The sequence below is a fragment of the Orcinus orca genome, chromosome 1 (assembly GCF_937001465.1).
Source record: "Orcinus orca chromosome 1, mOrcOrc1.1, whole genome shotgun sequence".
NCBI lineage: Eukaryota > Metazoa > Chordata > Mammalia > Artiodactyla > Delphinidae > Orcinus > Orcinus orca.
The window spans coordinates 101,013,908-101,035,203 of NC_064559.1; the positions used below are offsets into that span (position 1 = coordinate 101,013,908).

At 45.3% G+C, this 21,296-nt stretch overlaps 3 protein-coding genes across 40 annotated transcripts in view; 2 read left to right on the forward strand and 1 right to left on the reverse strand.

Annotated features, from left to right (window-relative positions):
• The window catches only part of UBAP2L (ubiquitin associated protein 2 like), a 43,456-nt gene extending 39,756 nt beyond the window's left edge, over positions 1–3,700 (reverse strand). For 18 of the 36 annotated variants that reach the window (XM_033414583.2, XM_033414575.2, XM_033414580.2 and 15 more), the window contains exon 1: positions 2,846–2,972. The gene's annotated coding sequence lies outside the window, so the exon portion shown is untranslated. Of the gene's footprint in view, positions 1–2,220; positions 2,250–2,488; positions 2,581–2,845; positions 3,039–3,643 lie in introns of those variants that run through there. The other 18 variants (XM_033414581.2, XM_033414572.2, XM_033414564.2 and 15 more) reach the window with 8 other exon arrangements.
• On the forward strand, positions 3,183–11,973 carry C1H1orf43 (chromosome 1 C1orf43 homolog). Of its 3 annotated transcripts, none has more exons than XM_004284670.4 (7): positions 3,183–3,545; positions 3,937–4,038; positions 7,614–7,731; positions 7,945–7,998; positions 8,656–8,822; positions 8,910–8,968; positions 11,023–11,973. In XM_004284670.4, exons 1-7 carry the CDS (start codon positions 3,480–3,482, stop codon positions 11,216–11,218), a joined length of 762 nt encoding a protein of 253 aa, XP_004284718.1. In that variant the 5' UTR covers positions 3,183–3,479; the 3' UTR covers positions 11,219–11,973. The 3 variants fall into 3 exon arrangements, with proteins under 3 accessions (XP_004284718.1, XP_033270483.1, XP_004284719.1); XM_033414592.2 differs by having other exon boundaries at positions 3,199–3,545; positions 8,910–9,016; positions 11,023–11,159; XM_004284671.4 differs by lacking the exon at positions 3,937–4,038 and having other exon boundaries at positions 3,200–3,545; positions 11,023–11,940.
• Positions 11,974–12,114: 141 nt separating this feature from the next.
• CFAP141 (cilia and flagella associated protein 141) lies at positions 12,115–16,955 on the forward strand. The gene is made up of 3 exons (XM_033414593.2): positions 12,115–12,724; positions 14,832–14,961; positions 15,514–16,955. Exons 1-3 carry the CDS (start codon positions 12,513–12,515, stop codon positions 15,613–15,615), a joined length of 444 nt encoding a protein of 147 aa, XP_033270484.1. The 5' UTR covers positions 12,115–12,512; the 3' UTR covers positions 15,616–16,955.
• The last annotated feature ends 4,341 nt before the right edge of the window (positions 16,956–21,296 follow it).

Here is a 21,296-nt window from a genome sequence, read left to right on the forward strand (position 1 = left end):
AATGATACTTCATATAGGGTAATTCTAAGCTGCCCAGAAGACATTGATGGATTTGAGGGACAGGTAGGCTGGGCTTCTAAAGAAATATGCAAGGATTAATATTAGGAGACTGAATTTCACCTGTTTCTTGGGTCACAAAGAAAGCCAACTTCCCTGTGGATAAATTCTTCAGCCAGTTGGGTCAATATGTTACATAGGTCTTTGTTGTTTGATGCAGTCATTAAGAATTGAGTTTTACATTCCCTGTCACCAAGAAATATTTTTAAGGAAAGTTCATGGCTAATTTTTAACCATTACCTCTTCTCCCTACACAAATGTGCACAAAAAGGCCTGTAAATATGTATAGGTAGTACAGGATTATTTGATACACTGTAGTCCATTTTCCCAGGCTGCCATTATTGTCAAGTTCCAACACTTAATTTACAATAAACAAGTGTTATTCAACCAAGTACGCCTGGATTCAAATCAAACAGAAAAATAAAAAATATCAGGCTTTATTATAATTGACTCTAAGATGAACATTCTAACATGGGAGTGGCCTCTCCTGTAACTTACAAATATTGATTGCTTTCTACTCATCATGTGATTTCAATTTGTGAGCATGAGTTACACTGTGGATATGAATTTCAGGACTACCTGTATGGACAACTGCATGTACAGTACCAATCAATGTAAATACATTAAAAAGTCATTTTGAAAGCCACACAATTACTCAGGAAAGGGGAAAAAAAAAATCCTCCTAATCACTCTTGCTATTAGCTTCCACTTCTCTCTTACAAATGCTTTGAAATGTGTGACTAAGACAATTTTACCACCTAGGTAGTAACAACACTGACCAAAAGATCAAAAGTAAGTGATGTGGGATGGATCACTGGAGGGCACAGAATTAGTAGCCTTTTAGTAGCAAGCAGAGACACATACCCAGAGTTATCACAGTGGAGATGAGGAATCTTGTTAAGTACTCTTTCTTAAAACATAAAAATATTTAAGGGAAGTAGGTGACAAGTATTGGAGACCAAGGGAATAGTGCAGGAACAAATACAGATTTCAACACAAGAGTGCCCTTGACTGTTTTCTGAAAACCAGCTACTTAAAAAAATAGCCAGAGAAATTTTACAGAAAAAAATAAATAACAAGTATTTATTGAGTATCTACTATGTGTCCAATACTTTAGAAAATACAAAAGCAATATGACTTGGTTGCTGCCCTCAGGGAGCTTACAATCTAATTTGAGAAACAATTCAGAAACTATGAAGCTGGAAGGGGGGTGGGTAAGGCTTGCTACTTCTAACAGAGCAACTAATTCCCCTAGATGCTCTGTGGAAATGATCCCTGCATCCCCTTCCCCAACTTGAATCTAATTTAAAAAAGAGTACTTCCCAGTTAGGACACATTTGGCAACAAGGGGTTTTAAAAATCAAAATCCAAACAGTACATTTTAAGGCCTTTCATCATTAGTTTACATGACAGCAACACTTCCCGACTTCCCATTCACGACGGAAATAATCACTGAGATAGTCTAATCTTTAAGGACAATGGTTGTAGGATCTCAAAGCAGTTTTAACAACCCATAGACAGCCAAAACGTTTTACTTCTCCTGTATTTCAGGTTGTCACTGACCCTCATCACATCCCAGCAACTCACATCAGACATCCATCCCCAAAGCAGAATACGGGTGGTGGAAGTGGTTGGGGAGAAGACAAAAAGGATTTCTCCATCTAATAATCAGGGACAATCAAAGGCAAAAGGGGTAACAATAACAACAAAAAAAAGGACTGTTACTGTGGTGTTTTTCTTTCCACAACATCCTACACCAGAGATGGCTACATTTCAAGAACGGTGGAAAAGGAGCGGCCTCCTGTTTGTGACATCAGTTTGCAAAGCAATTTAAGGACTGTCCACAAGGTGAAGGGTCGAAGAAATTTGGAATTCCTGTCCCATTATAAGAAGAGTGAACACATACCCCACTGCTCTAATGACGTCCCTTAGGCGCAATATACCCTATGGGGGCCTTCAGGCCCAGCTTCCCAAATAACATCATTAATTGTTTGGGGTACCCAAAACTACAGTATGGAAGACAGGAAGCTAAAGACAGCAGCAAAAAAATATATTCCAAGAGCTGGAGCGGTGAGCAAGAAGGAAAGGTAATAAGAGGAGCTGACAAAGAGGCTGGAAACGGAGAGGGGACGCAAGCCCACGCGTGGAGGATGGGAGGCTCACCCCGCTCAGCGCCACATCGGGAGCTCCCGGGGCCAATCGCCTCCTTACCTCCCACCCGGAACAAATTAATCCTCCGCACTCCAAACTGAGGGCCACATGGGGGAGTTTGGGGCAGCTCCACCCCATCGCCCTTCCTCCCCCCCCACACACCCCGCCACCCCCAAACCAGGCCGGATCCGGATCAGAGGAGGCCCGCAGAGGGTTGGAAAAGGAGGAGGCCCTCTCGTCTTCTCCACAGGCACCGGCCAGGGTACAGAGAGAGCCCTACCTCAGGCGGGGCCCAGGCCTAGCTCGCTCGCGCTCTTTCTCGCTCTCCCCCCTCTCAGGCTCTAGCCGCATGGCCCCCCCCCTCCGGCTGCCCCAAGCCCCGCCCCGGCCACGCTCCCAAATCGAGGCCCCGGCTCTGGCGCGGCCCACTAGGCCGCGAACCCAACCATAAACAAAACCTCCAGCGGCCGACTCGGGGGGGGGGAGGGGGCAGGGCTCGCAGGACTAGGAGGGGGTGTACAGTGGGGAACACACGGTGCGGGGGGGCCTACCGAGGGAGGGGGATACGGCGGGGGTAGGAGAGAAAGGAGGGAGGGTAAAAGGGGGATCGTGGATTTAAAGGGGCCGCGGACAATACCCGGCCCCGCCGCGCTGCCGCCGCCACCGCCGCCGCCGCCAACGCCGCTGCGCTCCCAACTTTACCTCAGTCTCCTCCACACTGACACCCCGGGCCGCGCCGCCCCTGTCACGTGATATAAGGTTCCCTCCTCCCCACCCCCCTCCCTCCTTTTCCCTCTTGCGCTCGCTCTCGCGCCTTCCCCCTCCCACTTGCCTTCCTGCGTCCCCCAGCACGTGACGTGAAAAAGGACGCGCACGCAAGCGTGCGCGTGCCGCCTCGCCACGAGACACCTCATTCCGGCTCCGCGCATCCGCCCCGCCTCCTCCGCGGCGGCCCCGCCTCCACCACGTGACGCGCGGATAGCCTCCGTTTCCTCTTACTGGCGTAGTTCCGCGTCTCCGCACTCGTCGGTCCCGGTAGTCATTGCGTGCCCGAGTCACGTGCTGGGGGGAAGCGGGAAGGCGTCGTTCTTCTTTCCTAACCACCCCCCCCGTCCGCCATGTTTTCAGGCCCGGTCAGCCTTGGTCTTTCCCCGTAAGGAAATGGCCGGGGCGCTTCAGGGAACCCAGGCGCCGTTGCCTCGGCGCAGCCCGGGCTGACGAGGCAGGGCAGCGGGGTAAACCGGAGCGGTTCTGCGCGGGGTGGGGAGGCCATGGCGTCCGGCAGTAACTGGCTGTCCGGCGTGAATGTCGTGCTGGTGATGGCCTACGGGAGCCTGGTGAGGAGATTCCCCCACCCCATTTCCTGCTGTCGCCTCTGACCCAGTAGAGACCCTCCTCTTGAGCAGTTCCCGGTCCTCATTCTCCACCCACTCACCTGCGCTTTTTCTGGGCTTTGATTCCTATCCCAGGAGTACCTGGGAGCATAAGTCACCGACCGCCCCGCCCCTGGCCGAGAACCCTCCCCCTAAACCCTAGAATAAAGACCCCCAAGCCTCTACGCTACAGGCTTGTCTATGTCCACGCCATCGCTGACGGCCTTGCTTTGTCCCAGCTTATACTCCAAAGCATTCGTGAGAGGCCGAATTGAAGGATTTGAAATGAAAGCATGCCTTTTTTTGGTCTAACTTTTTAATTCTAGGTTATTTACTTTTCATATCTTTTGGACAGGTGTTTGTACTGCTATTTATTTTTGTGAAGAGGCAGATCATGCGCTTTGCAATGAAATCCCGAAGGGGACCTCATGTCCCTGTGGGACACAATGCCCCCAAGGTAGGTCCTTAAGTCATGAGATAGGCCCGGTTTTCCAGATCCATTAGGGCCCAGAATGAGATTTCCTTTGCCTTTAGAAATGACTTAATTCCCGTGTTTCCTTGTTCAGTTACCCATGTGTATATTAGTATATTCTATATTAGTATATTGAGCAATAAAGGTCATCTTGGGTCTTCGCTTACCTGCTCACTGCCGTGGCACAGCAAGTAGCTTATCCAGGGACTTCAGTTTCTGCATCTGCAGAATGAAGGACTTGGATGAAAATTCCCAACTCTCTATGGTATGATGTTTCCCAGTTCAATTTAAACTACCCAGTGTTTAATGTTTGGGGTTTTTTTTTTTTTTTTTTTTTTGATTTAGGATGGGGTTAGAGTGATTAGAATTAGCCCCAGATCAGTGAGAAGGGTTGCCATTGCAAAACTTTAGATTTATAAGGGCCCCATAAATCATCTAGGTCTATCATTCATGTTACCAACTGAAATCTAAGAAAAGGAAGCAGCTTACTGGAGGACATACAGGAAGTGAATAACGAAGCAGTCTCTGTCTGTACTTTCTCCTTAGGTAATTGTTTTCCTTACCTTGGCTTTAAATATCTACTGTTGAAATTTTATTTCTATCCCATTCCTCCTTCCTGAGTTCCATCTTTGTGTATCCAATTGCCTACCTAACATTTCCAATTAGATGTCTGATAGGCATCTCAAACCTAACATGTTCTAATGCCCCACAGAACTCTTAATGCCCCCAACTGCCACCCCCATCCTGCTTCTTCCGCCTTACACTTCTGGGTAAAGGTTGCCTGCTGTCCTTACCAACCTCCTTTTGTATGGCTCTTCCCTGATCACTGGGATCCAGCTACACTGGTTGAATTTATGTGTGCTGTCACTGTGGCCTAGAATGATCTACCTCTGGTTTTCACTTGGCTAGCTCATTTGATCTTTAGAACTTACCTCAAATACTATTTGCTACAAAGAGGAATGCTTATGACCCATTATAAAGTAGATCTTTGTTTTCAGATAGCATTTTACTACAAATATTCTTTTATGTTTATTTGTTTATTTTTTTTTATGTTTATTTGTTTAATGCCTCTCTCTTCTCTAAGCTGTAAGAATGTATACACCATGCCAGTTATGTTCACTGCTGTAGAGCCAGGGCCTACACATAGTAATAATTCATTGTTGAGTGAAAAGCAGGTTAGTGGGAGGGCTAGAGCTAGGACACAAAACTCCTAGAGCAATGTCCTTTCATTAACTAGTACTGTAACCCTCCTCTCATTGTTCTTTGCTGATATATTTCATGGAAAGCCTCAAAGATGATGTTGTGGCCTGAAACCTCAACAGTGCTTCCACATTCTCCCAGTTCTCCAAATGCCAGCTGCCTCCCATAAGAAGGATATAGGGTTAGTTTCCAGTATGTCATGAGCCAATCAAACCTTTGACTATTTAGGATCCCCCAACCTCAGACTAGATGAGATCAAGATTCCTTTTGCTCTAAAATGTTCTGGCTAAATTCTCATCCATTGCTGGTGGAAGTACAGACTAGTAAAAGTGCTTTGGAAAATATTGGGGTATTGTCTAGTAAGGTTGCAAATGTACCTAATCCATAGCCCAGCAATTCCACTCCTACCATAGAGAAATTAATTTTTGTTCATGTGTACCAGAAAACACGTACAAGAATACTCACAGCATTGTTTCTAATATATATTTTTTTAAAGCTGTTACTCTAAATGTCCATTTGAGAATGGATATATAATAACGTAATAGTATTCTGGAACACTATAAGGAATGAAAATAAACTGAAGATAAGTATATGAACACAAGTGAATCTCCAAAATACTTTTGAATGGAAAAAGTAAATCACAAACATGAATGAATCTCAAAACTATGCCAGGTGAAAAAGTGCCAGAAAGCCATTCACAAAAGAATACGTACTGTATGATTCCATTCCATTTGTATGGAATTCTAGAACAGGAGGAACTATATCGATAGAAAGCACATCAGTGTTCCCTGGGGCATGAAGCGGGAGGTTGCCTGCAAAGGGGGATGAAGAACGTTTTGGGGTGATGAAAGTGTTCTGTATCTTTTTTTTTTTTTTTTTAATAAATTTATTTATTTATTTATTTTTGACTGCATTGGGTCTTCGTTGCGATGTGCGGGCTTCTCATTGCAGTGGCTTCTCTTGTTGCAAGCACGGGCTCTAGGCACGCGGGCTTCAGTAGTTGTGGCACGTGGGCTCAGTAGTTGTGGCTCGCGGGCTCTAAAGCACAGGCTCAGTAGTTGTGGTACACGGGCTTAGTTGCTCCGTGGCATGTGGGATCTTCCCAGACCAGGGCTCAAACCCATGTCCCCTGCATTGGCAGGCGGATTCTCAACCACTGCACCAACGGGGAAGTCCAGTGCTCTGTATCTTGATTGGGATAGTGGTTGAATGGATGTATTCATTTGTCAAAAATTGTCAGACTACACACTTAAAATGGATGTATTTTATTGCGTGTAAATTAAACCTCAGTAAAATTTATTTAAAACTTTAAAAGATAGGTTGCAGAGCAATTCAAAAAGTATTTTTCCAAAAAATATATATGTATATATTTTCCATTTGTATAAAGTTCAAAACCAGGCAAAGCTAAACATCTTCCTCAGGGTGATGTGATAAAACAGCAAAGAAAAATAAAACTTGAGAAGTTAAGGTTGGAGGTTGCATTCAATCGGGTGGACACACAATGCTTCCAAGTCATTGGTCATATTCCAGTTCATAAATTGGATAGTGCATACAGGTGTGCATCTTAATGAATTTTGTAATTAAGGTGTATATATATGTCAAATGTATTCTATGAATGACATATTTCACAATAGAAGTTCCTAAATGTCACAAGAAAATACTTGCTGGGACTCTGGCAACCCTCTTAAGATAGATGAATATGAAACTGTTAACAGTGTTTGCTTCTGGGTAAGTGGGGGTGACACCTTTCTTATCTTTTTGAATTACCTACTTAAAAAATTAAATGTGCTCTAGAAGAAAGCCTCTAGAAATCCTGTGGTCCACCAGGTAGGGATAGTTCCCAAACTTCTAAACCACATACAGATCTTATAGGTTTTTAGAGTAGATTATGACTTCCAGTTGATGTCCATTTTTTCCCAGCTCAGGAAATTCTTTATGACACCTAACCAAGATTCTTCTAAATCCTGTCAAGGGAACGTCCCTGGTAGTCCAGTGGTTGAGACTGCACTTCCACTGCAGCGGGTGCAGGTTTGATCTCTGCTGGGGGAACTAAGATCCCGCGTGCCACTCAGCGCCCCCCAAAATTTCAGTTGAAAATCAGAAATAATGGTGTAGAGCTTGAAGGAATTCTGGCAGGTTAAAAGATCTAGCTTAGAGATAGGCAGTTTGGAGAGGTTCTTAGCGAACCCAACCCCATTCTTTATTAAATTCTTGAGTCTTACCTGGCAATTTCATTAGCCAAATGAGCATTTTCTCTGCTTCTGTTGTCTTAGTTGTTCACCTGCTCTGCCCCTTTTCCAGACTGATGGGAAGCAAAGTACAGGCTAAGTGACTGTGTATTCTTTTCTCCACACGAACAGGACTTAAAAGAGGAGATTGATATCCGACTATCCAGGGTTCAGGATATCAAATATGAACCTCAGCTCCTTGCAGATGATGACGCAAGACTGCTACAGCTGGAAACTCAGGGAAATCAAAGTATGTGACATACTTTTGGAGGATACCTCAGTGAGGGGTCTCACAAACGCAGAATTCCTTTGCTCTCAGAGTTATAAACATAGCTGCTGGCAGACTCAGCAGCTGTGGGTCCTTGTTACTGGGTATATGTCAGATGTGGGAGGCTCTTTAAGCTTCCTGGAGTTTGGAGAATCTTTTGAGGGTTATACCTGAGACCAGTCTCTTTCTTAACAGATTGCTACAACTATCTATACAGGATGAAAGCTCTGGATGCCATCCGTGCCTCTGGTAAGGGCTGCTCAGCAGCCGTTTCGGATCCTGAAAGCTCACCTGGGGAAGAGAGGGAGGAACCCACTTTATGTGTTAGAATTTGTCCTTTCTGCACATCTCCGGCTGGTAGGAATTTCCTAGTTTTGAGAGAACTGGGTTACTATTTTACCTAAGGAAAATGATGTATGTAAGTTATTTTTCTCCAAAGAATCTGGATTTGTTTTGTCCTTTCTAGACCTTTAGTTTCATGAACTAGATGGTGGTACTTTGCTTGTTTTCCCACAAAAGACAGGCAGCATCTGCTTTTTCACCAAGCCTACTTAGATGGTTCTTGAATTCTTTTCTATATGACCATTGTCAGAAATGCTCTTGAATTTTTTTCATATGACCATTGTCAAAAATGCTCTATCTCTACCAAAACATAGTTAATATCTTAAACTATGGGTAAATAGGGTAAATAGGAAAATGACACTATTGTGTGTCATTGGTATAGTTTAACAGTTGTATTGCTACCACCATATGACCACTCAGACATAGCTCTATATCTCTGGTCTTCTGAATTCTCTTAGAATTTCCCCCCAACTCACTCATTGGACCTATTTGTAAGTTTGGGAAATTAATTAGAAAGACTAAACAAATGGGAAAGGGGGTATCATTGTTCTATTATCTCCATAGAGATCCCATTTCATGCTGAAGGCCGGCATCCCCGTTCCTTAATGGGCAAGAATTTCCGCTCCTATCTGCTAGATCTTCGAAACACTAGTACTCCTTTCAAGGGTGTGCGCAAGGCCCTCATTGATACCCTGCTGGATGGCTATGAGACAGCCCGCTATGGGACAGGGGTAAGCCAGATGGCCACTTTTTCCTTCAGGGAACTAAAGGGATGCCCCAGACTGAGAGATCCTCATTCTTCCTTCCTCTTTCTTCAGGTCTTTGGCCAGAGTGAGTACCTGCGCTATCAGGAGGCCCTGAGTGAGCTGGCCACAGTGTGAGTTTGGAGGGGAACATGTCAAAGGGAGCTGGTTAGAGAATACAGGTAGTGCTGGACTGTTCCCACAGTGAGATGACCTTCAAAAGCACTGTGAACAAAATCTATGATAACATAAGAGTTGTCAGATCCTAGACTGTTAGAGCAGCTTCTTGCTCACATTGGAAAGCAGATGCTGCTCTACAAGCTAATAAGAGAAGTTTCGCCTACTATTGTGCATCTCTTTTTCTCTTGTTTTTGTTTTTTGTCCAACTCAGTAAAATGTCAGAATTGGTATAACCTATTACACCAATAAAGGGAATAAAATAAAGTTTTTCAGCACACAAAGATGCCTTCTCTTCAGGGCCCCAGTGTCATCCTTTTGTGCCTTGGTTCGATAAAAGAATTAAATGCCAACCATTTTTATTACCACTTAAAGTATCAGTAACCCTATCTGAAACAAAAGGTGTCACTAAAGAATCAGCTGCCGAGGGCTTGTGTTATAGAAGAGACATCATGATTTTTCTCTGGGAACTTTTATTTTTCCATTTATGTTATGGCCACATCACAATTCCTCTTTTTTTTTTTATGTTATGTATTTTATTTATTATTATCTTTTTTGGCTGTGTTGGGTCTTCGTTGTGGTGCACGGGCTTCTCATCGCAGTGTCTTCTCTTGTTGCGGAGCACGGGCCCTAGAGCATGCGGGCTTCAGTAGTTGTGGCTCTCAGGCTCTGGACTGCAAGCTCAGTAGTTGTGGCGCACTGGCTTAGTTGCTCCACGGCGTGAGGGATCTTCTCAGACCAGGGATCAAACTCGTGTCCTCTGCATTGGCAGGCGGATTCTCAATCACTGCACCACCAGGGAAGTCCCTCACTGGGAACATTTTATATACGTACTAACAAACCTTCATTATGTTGTTTATGCATACGTGTAACTGAAAGAATAAAGAGGGAAAGCCAGTCTAGAATAAAAAGTTAGTTACCAGCCGTGAAAAGAGTACATCTGTTTTCTGCTGTGTTGATTATGGCTCTTTCTCCGAAGATAAGGGGTATGTCTGTCCTGTCTTCTCTCTGTTCTTAAAAATAGACTACCTTGTTCTAAAGACAAAAGGTTCTAGTAAAAACTACTTAGAAAACTAATAAAAATGAACATGTGGAAAGGAGCATTTGGTCTAGAAGTCAGGCAGGAGGACTGTTCAAAATTCAGTTTCTTTGAAAGACAAATAGTGTATGATTCCACTTATGTGAGGTATCTGGAGTAATCACATTCATAGAGACAGAAAGTAGAGTGGTGGTTGCCAGGGGCTGAAGGAAAGGGGGAATAGGGAGTTGTTTAATAGGCAGAGAGTTTGTTTTACAAGATGAAAAGAATTCTGGAGGTTGGTTGCACAACAATGTGAATGTACTTAACACTGCTGAACTGTAAACATTTAAAAATGGTTAAGATGGTAAATTTTACGTGTATTTTACCACAATTTAAAAAAAATTTAGTTTCTTTGATCTCTAGTTTCTAGAAAGTTTCAATGAGTATATTGAAGAGTAAAGGCTCTGAAATCTGACAAACTTAGGTTTGAATCCCAGCTGTCTGTCTCTTACTAGCTTTGTGACCTCAGGCAACTTACTGGATGGACCCTCAGTTTCCTAACCTGCAAAAGGGGATGATACCACCCTATAGGAATAGTGGGATGTTAGTAAATTACATGTTGGTAAAGCACCAGGTTTAATGTCCTAGTAAGTGCTCAGTAGTTAACTTCAATATTATTTTTTGTTATTCAGTTGTTTCAAGGGACTGGGAGTATATTAATGGCATGCACACATTAGGTGGATCAGCAGAATTAAAAGTTTTCTTTAAGCACAGTGAAATGAAGAGGTTGAGTCAGAGGCAGGGACTCAGTGGGAAAATTGGCTTCTCTGCTATTTCTAGGCTACCAGATGAGATTTTAGTAACTAGTTTATAAGGTAGGACAGAGACCATTTGTGGCTACAGCTGCATTTATAGGATGGATAAGCCTTGAATTATTTTCTTCCATTAGTTCTCATTCTGTCCGTGACCTGCCGTCTTTGTTTTCTTCAGGGTCAAAGCCCGAAGTGGGAGCTCTCAGCGACAACATCAGTCAGCAGCCAAAGACCTAACCCAGTCTCCTGAAGTCTCCCCAACAACCATCCAGGTGACATACCTCCCCTCCAGTCAGAAGAGTAAACGTGCCAAGCACTTCCTCGAATTGAAGAGCTTTAAGGACAACTATAACACACTGGAGAGTACTCTGTGATGGAGCTGAAGAACTCTCACTGTTGATGAAGCCAGACAGACTGCAGTGTGCTTGCCAGGCAGCCCTCAGGTCAATCTGGCTCAGCAGCCCAGACTGGATCAGCTGAAGCTCTGGTTAAGTTCAGAGCTCTTAGAGTTCATGCCTAGAGATCATTCTCCCACCCTCTCTTACGGCCAGTTTCAGAACATCAGTTAAGACTTTATTTTCCCTTGGTAGCACTTTTCTCTGGAGTTGAATTCAGATGTTTTTCTTAATATTTCTGTTAAAGCTTCCTTAAAAATCCTCACTTGGTTTTAATCATGGTTCATCTGTTCTTTTCCAGACTATAAATAATCCCAAGGGTGAGAGTTGGGATGATGGGACTTGGTGTCTTGTCTTCTGTATCTGTCCCTTCGAACACAGTTGAATGGGAACCATTTGGGTTTGAGACATCTAAGAGTTCATTGGTGGGAAAGGTATACAGGAACTGGTGGGGAGATTGGGTGAGGCCATGAGTGGTATGTGGAACAACTTACCCTGGTGCTCCACTTAAACCAGGATGTGTTGAAACATTAACACAACTTCCCTGGCGTGCAAGGATCTGCCTTCTACTTTCATTCCATACCGTCATGAATAAAGTGAAAAGGGAATGTTTTGACACCTGACATAATCCCATCCCTCCTCATGTGTGGGGTAGTGTGAAGGAATGGTCAGACCAATATATTGGTCTGACTTTATATAAAACTATTTAATAAAATGAACAATTAAAGAATAAAGCATATGATTCATTCCTTTATAGTTGTCTTTTAATAAAACAGGCATGTGATATGCTCTCTGGACCTAGAACCATACAGATACTCCTTGGGACCACAAAAGAAGAAATCCTGAAATGTGACTGTGGTCCTTGCTCATAGAATTGCCTGTGTCACTAATAGAAGGCTGGAGAAGGAGGATTCCCTTCAGGTCTCCAGGGCAACAGGCCAGGTGACCAATCAACTCCTAGGCCTAGGCTCATTGTTGGAGGTGTAAGTGTTGCTATGACTACTGAAACCTTGGTGACTGAAAACAAAGTAGAGCCTGTTCAGTCTCCTAAGACTACATCAAGCAAGTTTGTAGACATGTCTGTGGAAAAGATGGTAAAAGTAGAAGTATGCAGAGTTGGAAAAGGGGCTGGTTTGGATGCGTTTCCCTGGATGAGGTTTCCAGATCAATTTACCAGAAATGGACAGATGTAACAGAAGGGTAGTAGCAGGAGTGGGAGATGATGTCTGGCACATAGTAGGTGTTCAGATATTTGTTGCATACTAACCACTGCATGTTACCTTTGATCCATTCTGAAAGGAGTAGGACTTTCTCCCCACCTCCCCTAGGAAATTGGCTACTCCCTGTCTCTAAAGGGAAAGGTCTATGTGTCTCCCACTATGATAGGGTACTGAGTGAGGTACTGGAGATCAAGGCAGATCAACAGAACTCCCTTTTCTTGCAGAGTTTTCAAAGGGCCCCGGGACTTAAGAAGATGGTGGACAGGTAATCTCTGCTTCTATCCCTTCCCTTAGCCTTCAGATTGACCTTTTCACCCTCCTGTCCTGAAGCCACTTCTGAGATTTGCTCCATCTTGTTAGGGGCTCCTGAAGAATGCAAACAGGTATGGGAGGGGCAAGAAGCAGTCCTTGTTCTCACAAGCAGAGATCAGCCTCGTAGTGCCCACTCGGTTAGGCTACGTAGGCAATGGTTATTGTCCCTGGCTTCCCATTCTCTGAAGGAAAATTGGAGCAAGTTGTTGTTGTTTTCTTTTTTTACTTTTTAAGGAAAATTCAAGTATTTGTTGCCCAGCATTGCACTAACCATGTGGTAGGTATGCAGTAGGTATTTATTGAATGAATGAATGAGAAAACTCAAAAGATTAGGCTGTATATCTCCATCACCTGGGGAGCTCTTTTCTTTGTTGTTGTTGTTGTTGTTTTTGCGGTATGCGGGCCTCTCACTGTTGTGGCCTCTCCCGCTGCGGAGCACAGGCTCTGGACGCGCAGGCTCAGCGGCCATGGCTCACGGGCCCAGCCGCTCCGCGGCATGTGGGATCTTCCCGGACCGGGGCACGAACCCGTGTGCAGGTGGACTCTCAACCAGTGCGCCACCAGGGAAGCCCGGGGGAGCTTTTTTAAAAAACACACGTCTTAACCCAGAAGATTCTAAGATGGTCTGGGATTAGATAGGATAAGCCTGTTTTTTAAGGTTTCATAGGTTATATCCAGAGGTAGCAAGGATGTGAGGTAACAAGAATGCATATAGTGTTAGTGGGAATCAAGATTGATGCAACCTTTTTTCTTTTAATTTTGTTTGTTTATTTTTGGCTGCGTTGGGTCTTCTTTGCTGCGCGCAGGCTTTCTCTAGTTGCAGTGAGCGGGGATACTCTTCATTGCAATGCATGGGCTTCTCATTGTGGTGGCTTCTCTTGTTGCGGTGCACGGGCTCTAGGCGCACAGGCTTCAGTAGCTGTGGCATACAGGCTCGGTACTTGTGGCTCGCGGGCTCTAGAGCACAGGCTCAGTAGTTGTGGTGCACCAGCTTAGTTGCTCCACGGCATGTGGGATCTTCCCAGACCAGGGCTACAAACCCGTGGACCCTGCATTGGCAGGCAGATTCTTAACCACTGTGCCACCAGGGAAGTCCCTGATGCAGCCTTTTTTATGAAGCCTTTTTTATGAAATCTATCAAAATTTTAAATTCACATATCCTTTGAACTGGCAACTCTACTTCTAGGAATTTACACACATATACCTGCAAAAGCACTAGAATGTACATACATGAGTATTCATGACAGCATTGTTTATGAAAATAAAAAAGCTAGAAACAACGTGTAGCTGGTTAAATTATGATACAAAAATACTAGACAGCCTTTAAACAGAACAAAGTAAATCTCTTTGTGCTGATACGGAAAGTCCAAATTGTTAAGTAATACTGCTTATGTAAACATATGATTTCATGTTAAAAAAATTAAAAGATAACACTTGCTGATATAGAGAAGTTTTCTGTAAGGATACACAGGAAACTGATAACTTTGTTGAGAAGGACTGGGGCAGAAGAATGAAGCTTTCACTTTTTGTTTAATATCTATTTCTGTATCAATTTAATTTTTCAGCCATCTGTAAAAAATACTTGATTTTTTAAAAAAATGTCAACAGGATTATCTGAACAGAGGATATGTGTGTGTGTGTGTGTGTGTGTGTGTGTGTGTGTGTGTGTGAGAGACATACATATATTCCTCTTATATATTAGAAAACCTTAATTCAGACCTAGCCAGGACTGAGTATCACTGGTATGATGGAAGGAATTAATCCTTAGATTGGATTTGATACCCAGGTCTGCCATTAAGTGACCTTGGGCAACTCACCTGAACTTTAAAGTTTCCTTGTCTGTATAATGCAAAAATTAATATCTATGACACATGGTTATTATGATGATTGAGTGACATAATATACTAGGTTCTAAGTCAGTTCTAGTTATCCTTTCAAGGAGTTTGCAGTCTTCTCAGGATGGCACAGAAGTTCTGGTGAAGAAGCAGCCTCACTGATGGCGTTTTTGTCTCCACTCCTGACTTTAACCCATTCAACCCCTACCTTTCTGCCTGGGACAGGTGGCGTAATTCACACACTCACTGTCTGTGGCAGATGACATTAAGCCAGAGGAGAAACCCATATGCCATCCTAAGGATGCAGGACACTATGGTGCAGGAGTTGGCACTGGCCAACAAGCAATTACTGATGGTGAGTTCTAGCAAGGGTGACCTGAAGTTTCAGCCCCTACTGCCCTGTGCCTTTGCCCACTGGGATTCCCAAGCTCTTAGTCTCTGCTGTTATACCAGAGCAGCAACTCTTTACCTGTAAAACCAAAGCTCCTTTTCATTGATTCTTTGCATCCAGTTGCAGAGTCCCAAACTGAAGTCTAGTCTTTGCTCCCCTCGCCTTGGTAAGACTGCTTCTTAGTGCCTAATACCTGCCTCTTGGAACCTCTCTCTCCCTGGAGTCCCCAGTTGCTGTCATGTCACCATCTTTGTATCCAAGGTGCCTAGAAAAGTTTCTGGTTCATGGTATGTTCTCAGCAAATATTTGCTGAACATTGGAGCTTCACCCATGGGGAAAAAAAATGGGTAGGCTTCCCCTCCAATGGTTCAGCCTCTATGCTACTGCCTAGCTTATGTCACAGCTAAGTCCAGATCCAAGAGAACACAGGTGATGGGAAAGCAACCAGGGAGAAAGAATGAGAAAGGTGGGTAAACGGAGGGCAAACATGACACTCTATTCTCCCCTCCCCACCAGGTCCGTCAAGCTGCCCTGCACCAGCTGTTTGAAAAGGAGCATCAGCAGTACCAACAGGAACTAAATCAGATGGGCAAAGCTTTTTATGTGGAGAGACTCTAATGGCATTTGAAACATTGTCCTTCCATTCTCACCATACCTGCTAACCTAGATTTCTTGAGCCCCACCACCTTCAGTTTCCTTCCCAAAACTCACCTGGATCTAGTTATGTGCCCAGGACTCAAGACAGTGCTCCAACTCTCACCTCTGGTGCCCCTGTCAACCCCCTGGTGCTATAGGGGAAACAATCTATGAAACAATGGTAAAAACAAGAGTGACGCCTTGTGGTCAGAATGACATATGCAGTGTTGATGTGAGTGGGGGGAGGGGAGGTAGATAGAGGCACAATGTGAGAAGCGAATCCTGATTTGGTTTAACAAATAAAGCTAGTTCTTAAAGGTTCAAACCTGGACTACTGGCTCATTCTTTCAGCCCTAAATCTTGATCTGTTTCAAAAGTGCTTATTCACAGCTGCCATAATCTTAATAGAGCTTTCTGGATTTTGCTCACCACCTCTCTGATCTCACTTCCACTGATTTTTTCTATATACTTGGACAAATAGCTCTGAATATGGCTATTAATCCACAGGTACTATGGTGCTTGATGTCAGTAGGCCTGGATTTTAGGTTCTGACTTGGCAGTTATTGTGAGACCTTGGACAAGTCTCTTTCATCTGGATTTCTGCCTGAATTCCCACCTTGGCAAAATAACGGGGTTCCAGACTCAAATGCCTTCAGGAGTCCGGCAGTTATAAGGGAATAAGGGATGGTGGGATTTATGGGGGACTGGAAAGAGCATGTGAAATCTAAATGCATTCAAAATTCTTAAAAGTACTGATTAATCATTTGCATCTATAGGCCATAGAGAACTTTACTTATAAAGATCCGCTTTACATACAAATGACATCTCAAGCCAGAGAGACTCCCACTCTGCATCCAGTAACAGGTGCAGGAACACGCCCTCACTCTCTGATGTAATTGCCATCGTACGTACTTTTCCCTGTTCCCTCACCTTGCCATCTGCATGCTCATTGGTTACTCATCCTTTCCACACTGATGGTTTCCTGCCCTCAAACTCCATGTGGCTCTGTCTGCACTGCAAAACTCGCACCTTTTCTTTCCCCCCTCCCCCAAGTCTGCCTCTGTCCTTCAATATGCATTTTTCATCTTAGCTCAGAGCTTCTCCTTCCTCCCTTCCCTACACACCCCACTGATGAGGAGCACAGAGAAGCAGCAAGGTATAAAGAGAAAAACACACACTATGGAGTCAGGTGTGCGTTCAAAGTCTGACTTCACCTCTTAATTGTGTCACCATGTGTAAGTTACTTCTCTGAGCCTCAATTTTCTCTTCTGAAAATGGGGATAATACCCATCTCAGAGGAACATTATGAAGATTAAATAAGATTATGTAGAGAGCAAGCCCAGCGCTTGGCACGCAATAGGTATCCTCCTTCTTCCCTCTTAGGAGATTTCCCTGTGACCAAGCCCTTCACAGGTCCCCTACTGGCCCCCTGGCCAGCCCCCTTATGCAGCTCAAATGTCATTCTCCATCCCAGGCCTGTCTTTCTGTTCTATATATCCATTCATCCTCCAGTCCCCATCAGCCCTGCTTCCCAAGCCGTCTTATCTTTAGTCAATAACTACTCAAGTGTTGTGACACCAAACAAGACACGGAGCTCACAGGCTGGTCAGAGAGGCAGGCGTTGACCAAATCATGACAGGTATGATGAGAGTTTTATAGGAGAAAAACCACACACATGTCCTGGATTTGACCCGCAAACCTGGCTGAGTCTCCCATTCCTTCTGCCTGTTCCCCCGCCCTCTATTCCCTGCGGGTCCACCTTGCCTTCACTCCTTTTATCTTCCCTTGTATCTGTCTCCCAGCTGCCCCCCCGCCTCTTATATATGACAGCATAGCCTGGCGTTAGGAGAACAGGCTTCCACATGTCAGAGCTGGGTTTGAATTCTGGCTGTCACTTACTGCCTGTGTGGCCTTGAGCACGTAACTAACTTTCTGGGTCACAGGGGGTTTTTTATATGTAAAATGGAGATAACGCCTACCCCACTGGATCACTGTGGAGATTAAATAAAGCACTTAGCAGAGAAGTGGCATATAATATGCAATAAATGCTAAGTCATAATGATGTTTTCCTGCCCTGTGATAGTCTTTCTCTTTTTATTTCCTCTCCATTACCTGGCTGCCCCCCCCCACCTCCCACCACACTCTCTCATCAACCCCTTTTATTCCTCTTTCCTCTGTTCATTTGGGCCCACAGAATGCCCAGCCCCCTCTGCCTTGATCCCTGACCTTGTCCTCTCTCCCCAGGGCTTGTCAGTGCCAGGCTGGCTCCAGTATTGGCAGTCTGGCCCCCTCCGGAGCCCATCTCCTCTGATCCTCTCTGCCTACTCTGTCCGCTCTCATCACATCAACTGAGTAGTTCACCCCATCATACCCACGCAGCCCCTTTTCCCTCTGTGGCTGGTGCCTTACCCAACTCCTCAGGCTCAGAAGGACTCAGTCTTGCTTGAAATGGCTACACAGAAGTTACTTCCAGGAGAGCTAGAAAGCTTTCATCAAAGGCAATCTGAGATTTCGGCCTGGATATGCCATCCTGTCAGTCTCCTCCTAAGAGAGCTACTCATCCCCTACGTCAATGTTTCCTGTCTCTGCCTCTGTTTCCCCAGTGCCCCAAACACTAAAGTCCTTTCAATTCCTGCTAGTCCCTTTCCCAGCCTCTCTCCCTCCAGCCTGTGGTTCTCCAGGACAATCAAGGTTCCCAGAGAAGGGAACTAGAACTTGGGGGAGGGGGTGTTAAGGATAAAAAGGAAGGTCAAGAAAGTAAAAATTACACACAGGCTGAAACCCATAAGACAACACCACAGGTGCCTACCTTGGAGCTTGTATGCCCATTTGTTAGTCTTCCTCTGGAAGGTAAGAGCCACACAATAGGAATTGACTGGGGCTTGGGACAAGCTATCGATCTAGACCAAGGGCACTGTCGAGTTGGCATATGTGTTTGTGTGTGTGTGTGTGTTGAGGGGGTGTGGAGGTGTCCAGCCTAATGGGAACAAGGACACATGGAACAGGCCTGGGGGCTGAAGCAGAGCATCCTCCTCCCACCCCACACTTCCACCCAAGCCCCCCACCCCACCAGTGTAGCTATAACTCGGGCTCCTTTCTGCCACAGTAGAGAGAAGAATCTGCCTGCCACATGACATTCAACAGACCTGGTTCTCTTCAGAAGAAAAATCTCCCAGAAAAGCAGGCACCAGGCTGGATCCCTGTGAGGGAAGACCATGAGAGAAGCCAGCCCAGGAGCTTGCGTTGTAAAAAGCCCCAGAAGAGGAGGAGAGTCCCAAGGACTGCAGGCTGTTTCCTGGCAGAGGGGGTTTCCTCCCTCCCTTTGATCTCCTAAAATCTTACTTCTAATTCCGCCAGGCGGGAGAGACCATATTTCTTCTCTGGAGCCCAGGTTGGAGCCTGCTAGTGAGACAGGTCACTCTTCTCTTCTGGACACCCAAGGGTGGCTTTAAGGAGAATGCCTGGAGGACATGGGGAGAAGGTGAGAAGGGACAAGATGGTGGGAAGAAGCAGCCAAGCCTTCTGGAAGTTTCTCATGGCTACTAATCTGTCATACTTAAGAGCAGGAGGGTTCCAGGAAGGTGTCCGCTGAAAGGCTGTCAGCAGCCTTGTGTGGGTGTTGGAAAGGGAAAGCAGGATGTGCAAGTCCTCACCCCCACTCTGGCAAAGCCTTGGGGCAACAGGAGGGGAGTTGAGAACAGGTGGCAAGGTTGATGAGGACCTGCTGACACTGCTGATCCTCTGGGCACTGGGGCCGTGACATGATAGGGAGAAGCTCCGTGTTGGAGCTTTGGGGAAGAATAGGTGCCCAGATGTGGAGCCCTGCCAGATATTCTTCCTGGTTTAGGCCAGTGTGATCCAGCGAAGGCCAGGCACTAGTAGGAGAGGAGCTGGGACCGGGATGGCATGAAGAGAAGATGAATAAGAGCCGGCTGTCTTGGGAGGCAAAGAGCAAGGGGTCAGTGCCCTTCCCCAAGGAGATGGCTCTCCATCTAGCCATGCTTGGTGCCTGGTATCTCTGCTCTGTCCTTTCTTTGCAGTGGGGAGGAAGGCAGAGGACCACCAAAACTCTCCTGCCAGCTTCTGTGTGATATGTTTGATATTGGGTTGTTTAATTAGGAACCAACTAAATGTCAAACATATTCTTACAGCAGTAGGCAATTTAGCATCACACTCTTTCCTACCTCAACCTCTGGGGCTCTGGGGCTCCTGTCTTTTTTACTGAATCTCTTCTCTCCAGGACCCCTTTGGAAGACCAGTCGCTGCAACCTATGTGGATTTCAGTCTTGAACTGGAGGGCTAGTGTGGGAGCAGGAGAGAGCTGAAGTCTGAGTATCAAATCTTCCTATACCTTTCCCTTATACTAGAAGGGATATGGCTCTGATCTTTTCCTGTCCTTGTATTTTTCTCCTCCTTATTCAATCCCCCCACCTTATTATCCACTGCTTCCTGTCCCTGGGACTCCCTCATTCCGTTCCCTAAGGGCAACAGTAGGGGTCTTCCATTTTTCTGCTTTCCTTCAAGAGTCAGCTGATGGTCTATCTGCGTATCTACCTCTATTGACTGGAAGCTCTCCTGAGTGGACTCCAGTTTTGCCCTCTACGCTGGTGGGTGTTTCAGTCACCCCATTGTTGGGGCCTAGTATTAATACTACCCATCTATCCTTGACATAATGACTAATTAGAGCCATTTATATTTTTCCCTGTTAGCTCTGGTCACCTTGAACAGTGCCCACCTCTCCCTGGCATATTGTCAGATTGTATGGTGCCGGTGTCTGGGATTAACTGCCACCTGTCAGTAGCAAGCCTCCAAGTGGAATGAACATGGCCTGGAACTAAGCCAGGGGAAACAGAGTGGGTAATGATGACGATTATCATGATGAGTGGGGAGAGTTAAGAAGGGAGCAGAGGGTGAGGAGAAGAGAAGAGCAACACAGACCTTGGTCTGTGTGGCTATAAAAGCTCTATTTAAAGATCACTATGGGGAAATGGAGAACATTATCCTATCTGGATTACTCTGACCATCCCCCCCGCTTTCCTCCCCGGCCCCACCCGCTTGAAGCTCTGGGATGGCCTTCTAGATTCCAACCCTACCCTCTTTCTCCATCCCTGTGGCTCTTAAGGGGGAGGAATGATGTCTCCCTGCCAATTAGAGACTCTCAAAATAGCACAGTAATTTGATCTGGGGATCTGGGGGAATTGTCAAAGATCATGAGTGGCCTCCCCTCTTCACTGTTGCTCAAGCTCCCTGAATACCAGGAATCAAAAGGTAAAACTCAACCAGTGGAATTTGATTAGCATCCAACACAGTCTGGGTGAGAGTAAGGGGGACGCTGAAGGGCAACTAGGAGCCTCTGGGCGAAAACTACCATTCTAGAATTGCCAAAGTACCCTTCTCTATTTCAATGTCCTCCCCTTCCCCCTCCCTTCTCTTTTAAAATACCCATAGAGCTGCCGAGAGTGAGTGGAAAGTTTCAGGGTCAGGGAGAACCTTTCCCCTCCCCCCCACTTTCCATTGTCTAAAATCAGCTTCAGCTGTTCCCTAATTTTTCTTTGCTGGTGATGTCTGTCCATCAAAGTGTCTCACCCTGTGTTCCCCTGAGAACAATGATGGGGCGAAGGGAGCTGGAAAGACCATATTAGGAACAAGAGGTGGAGCCATGG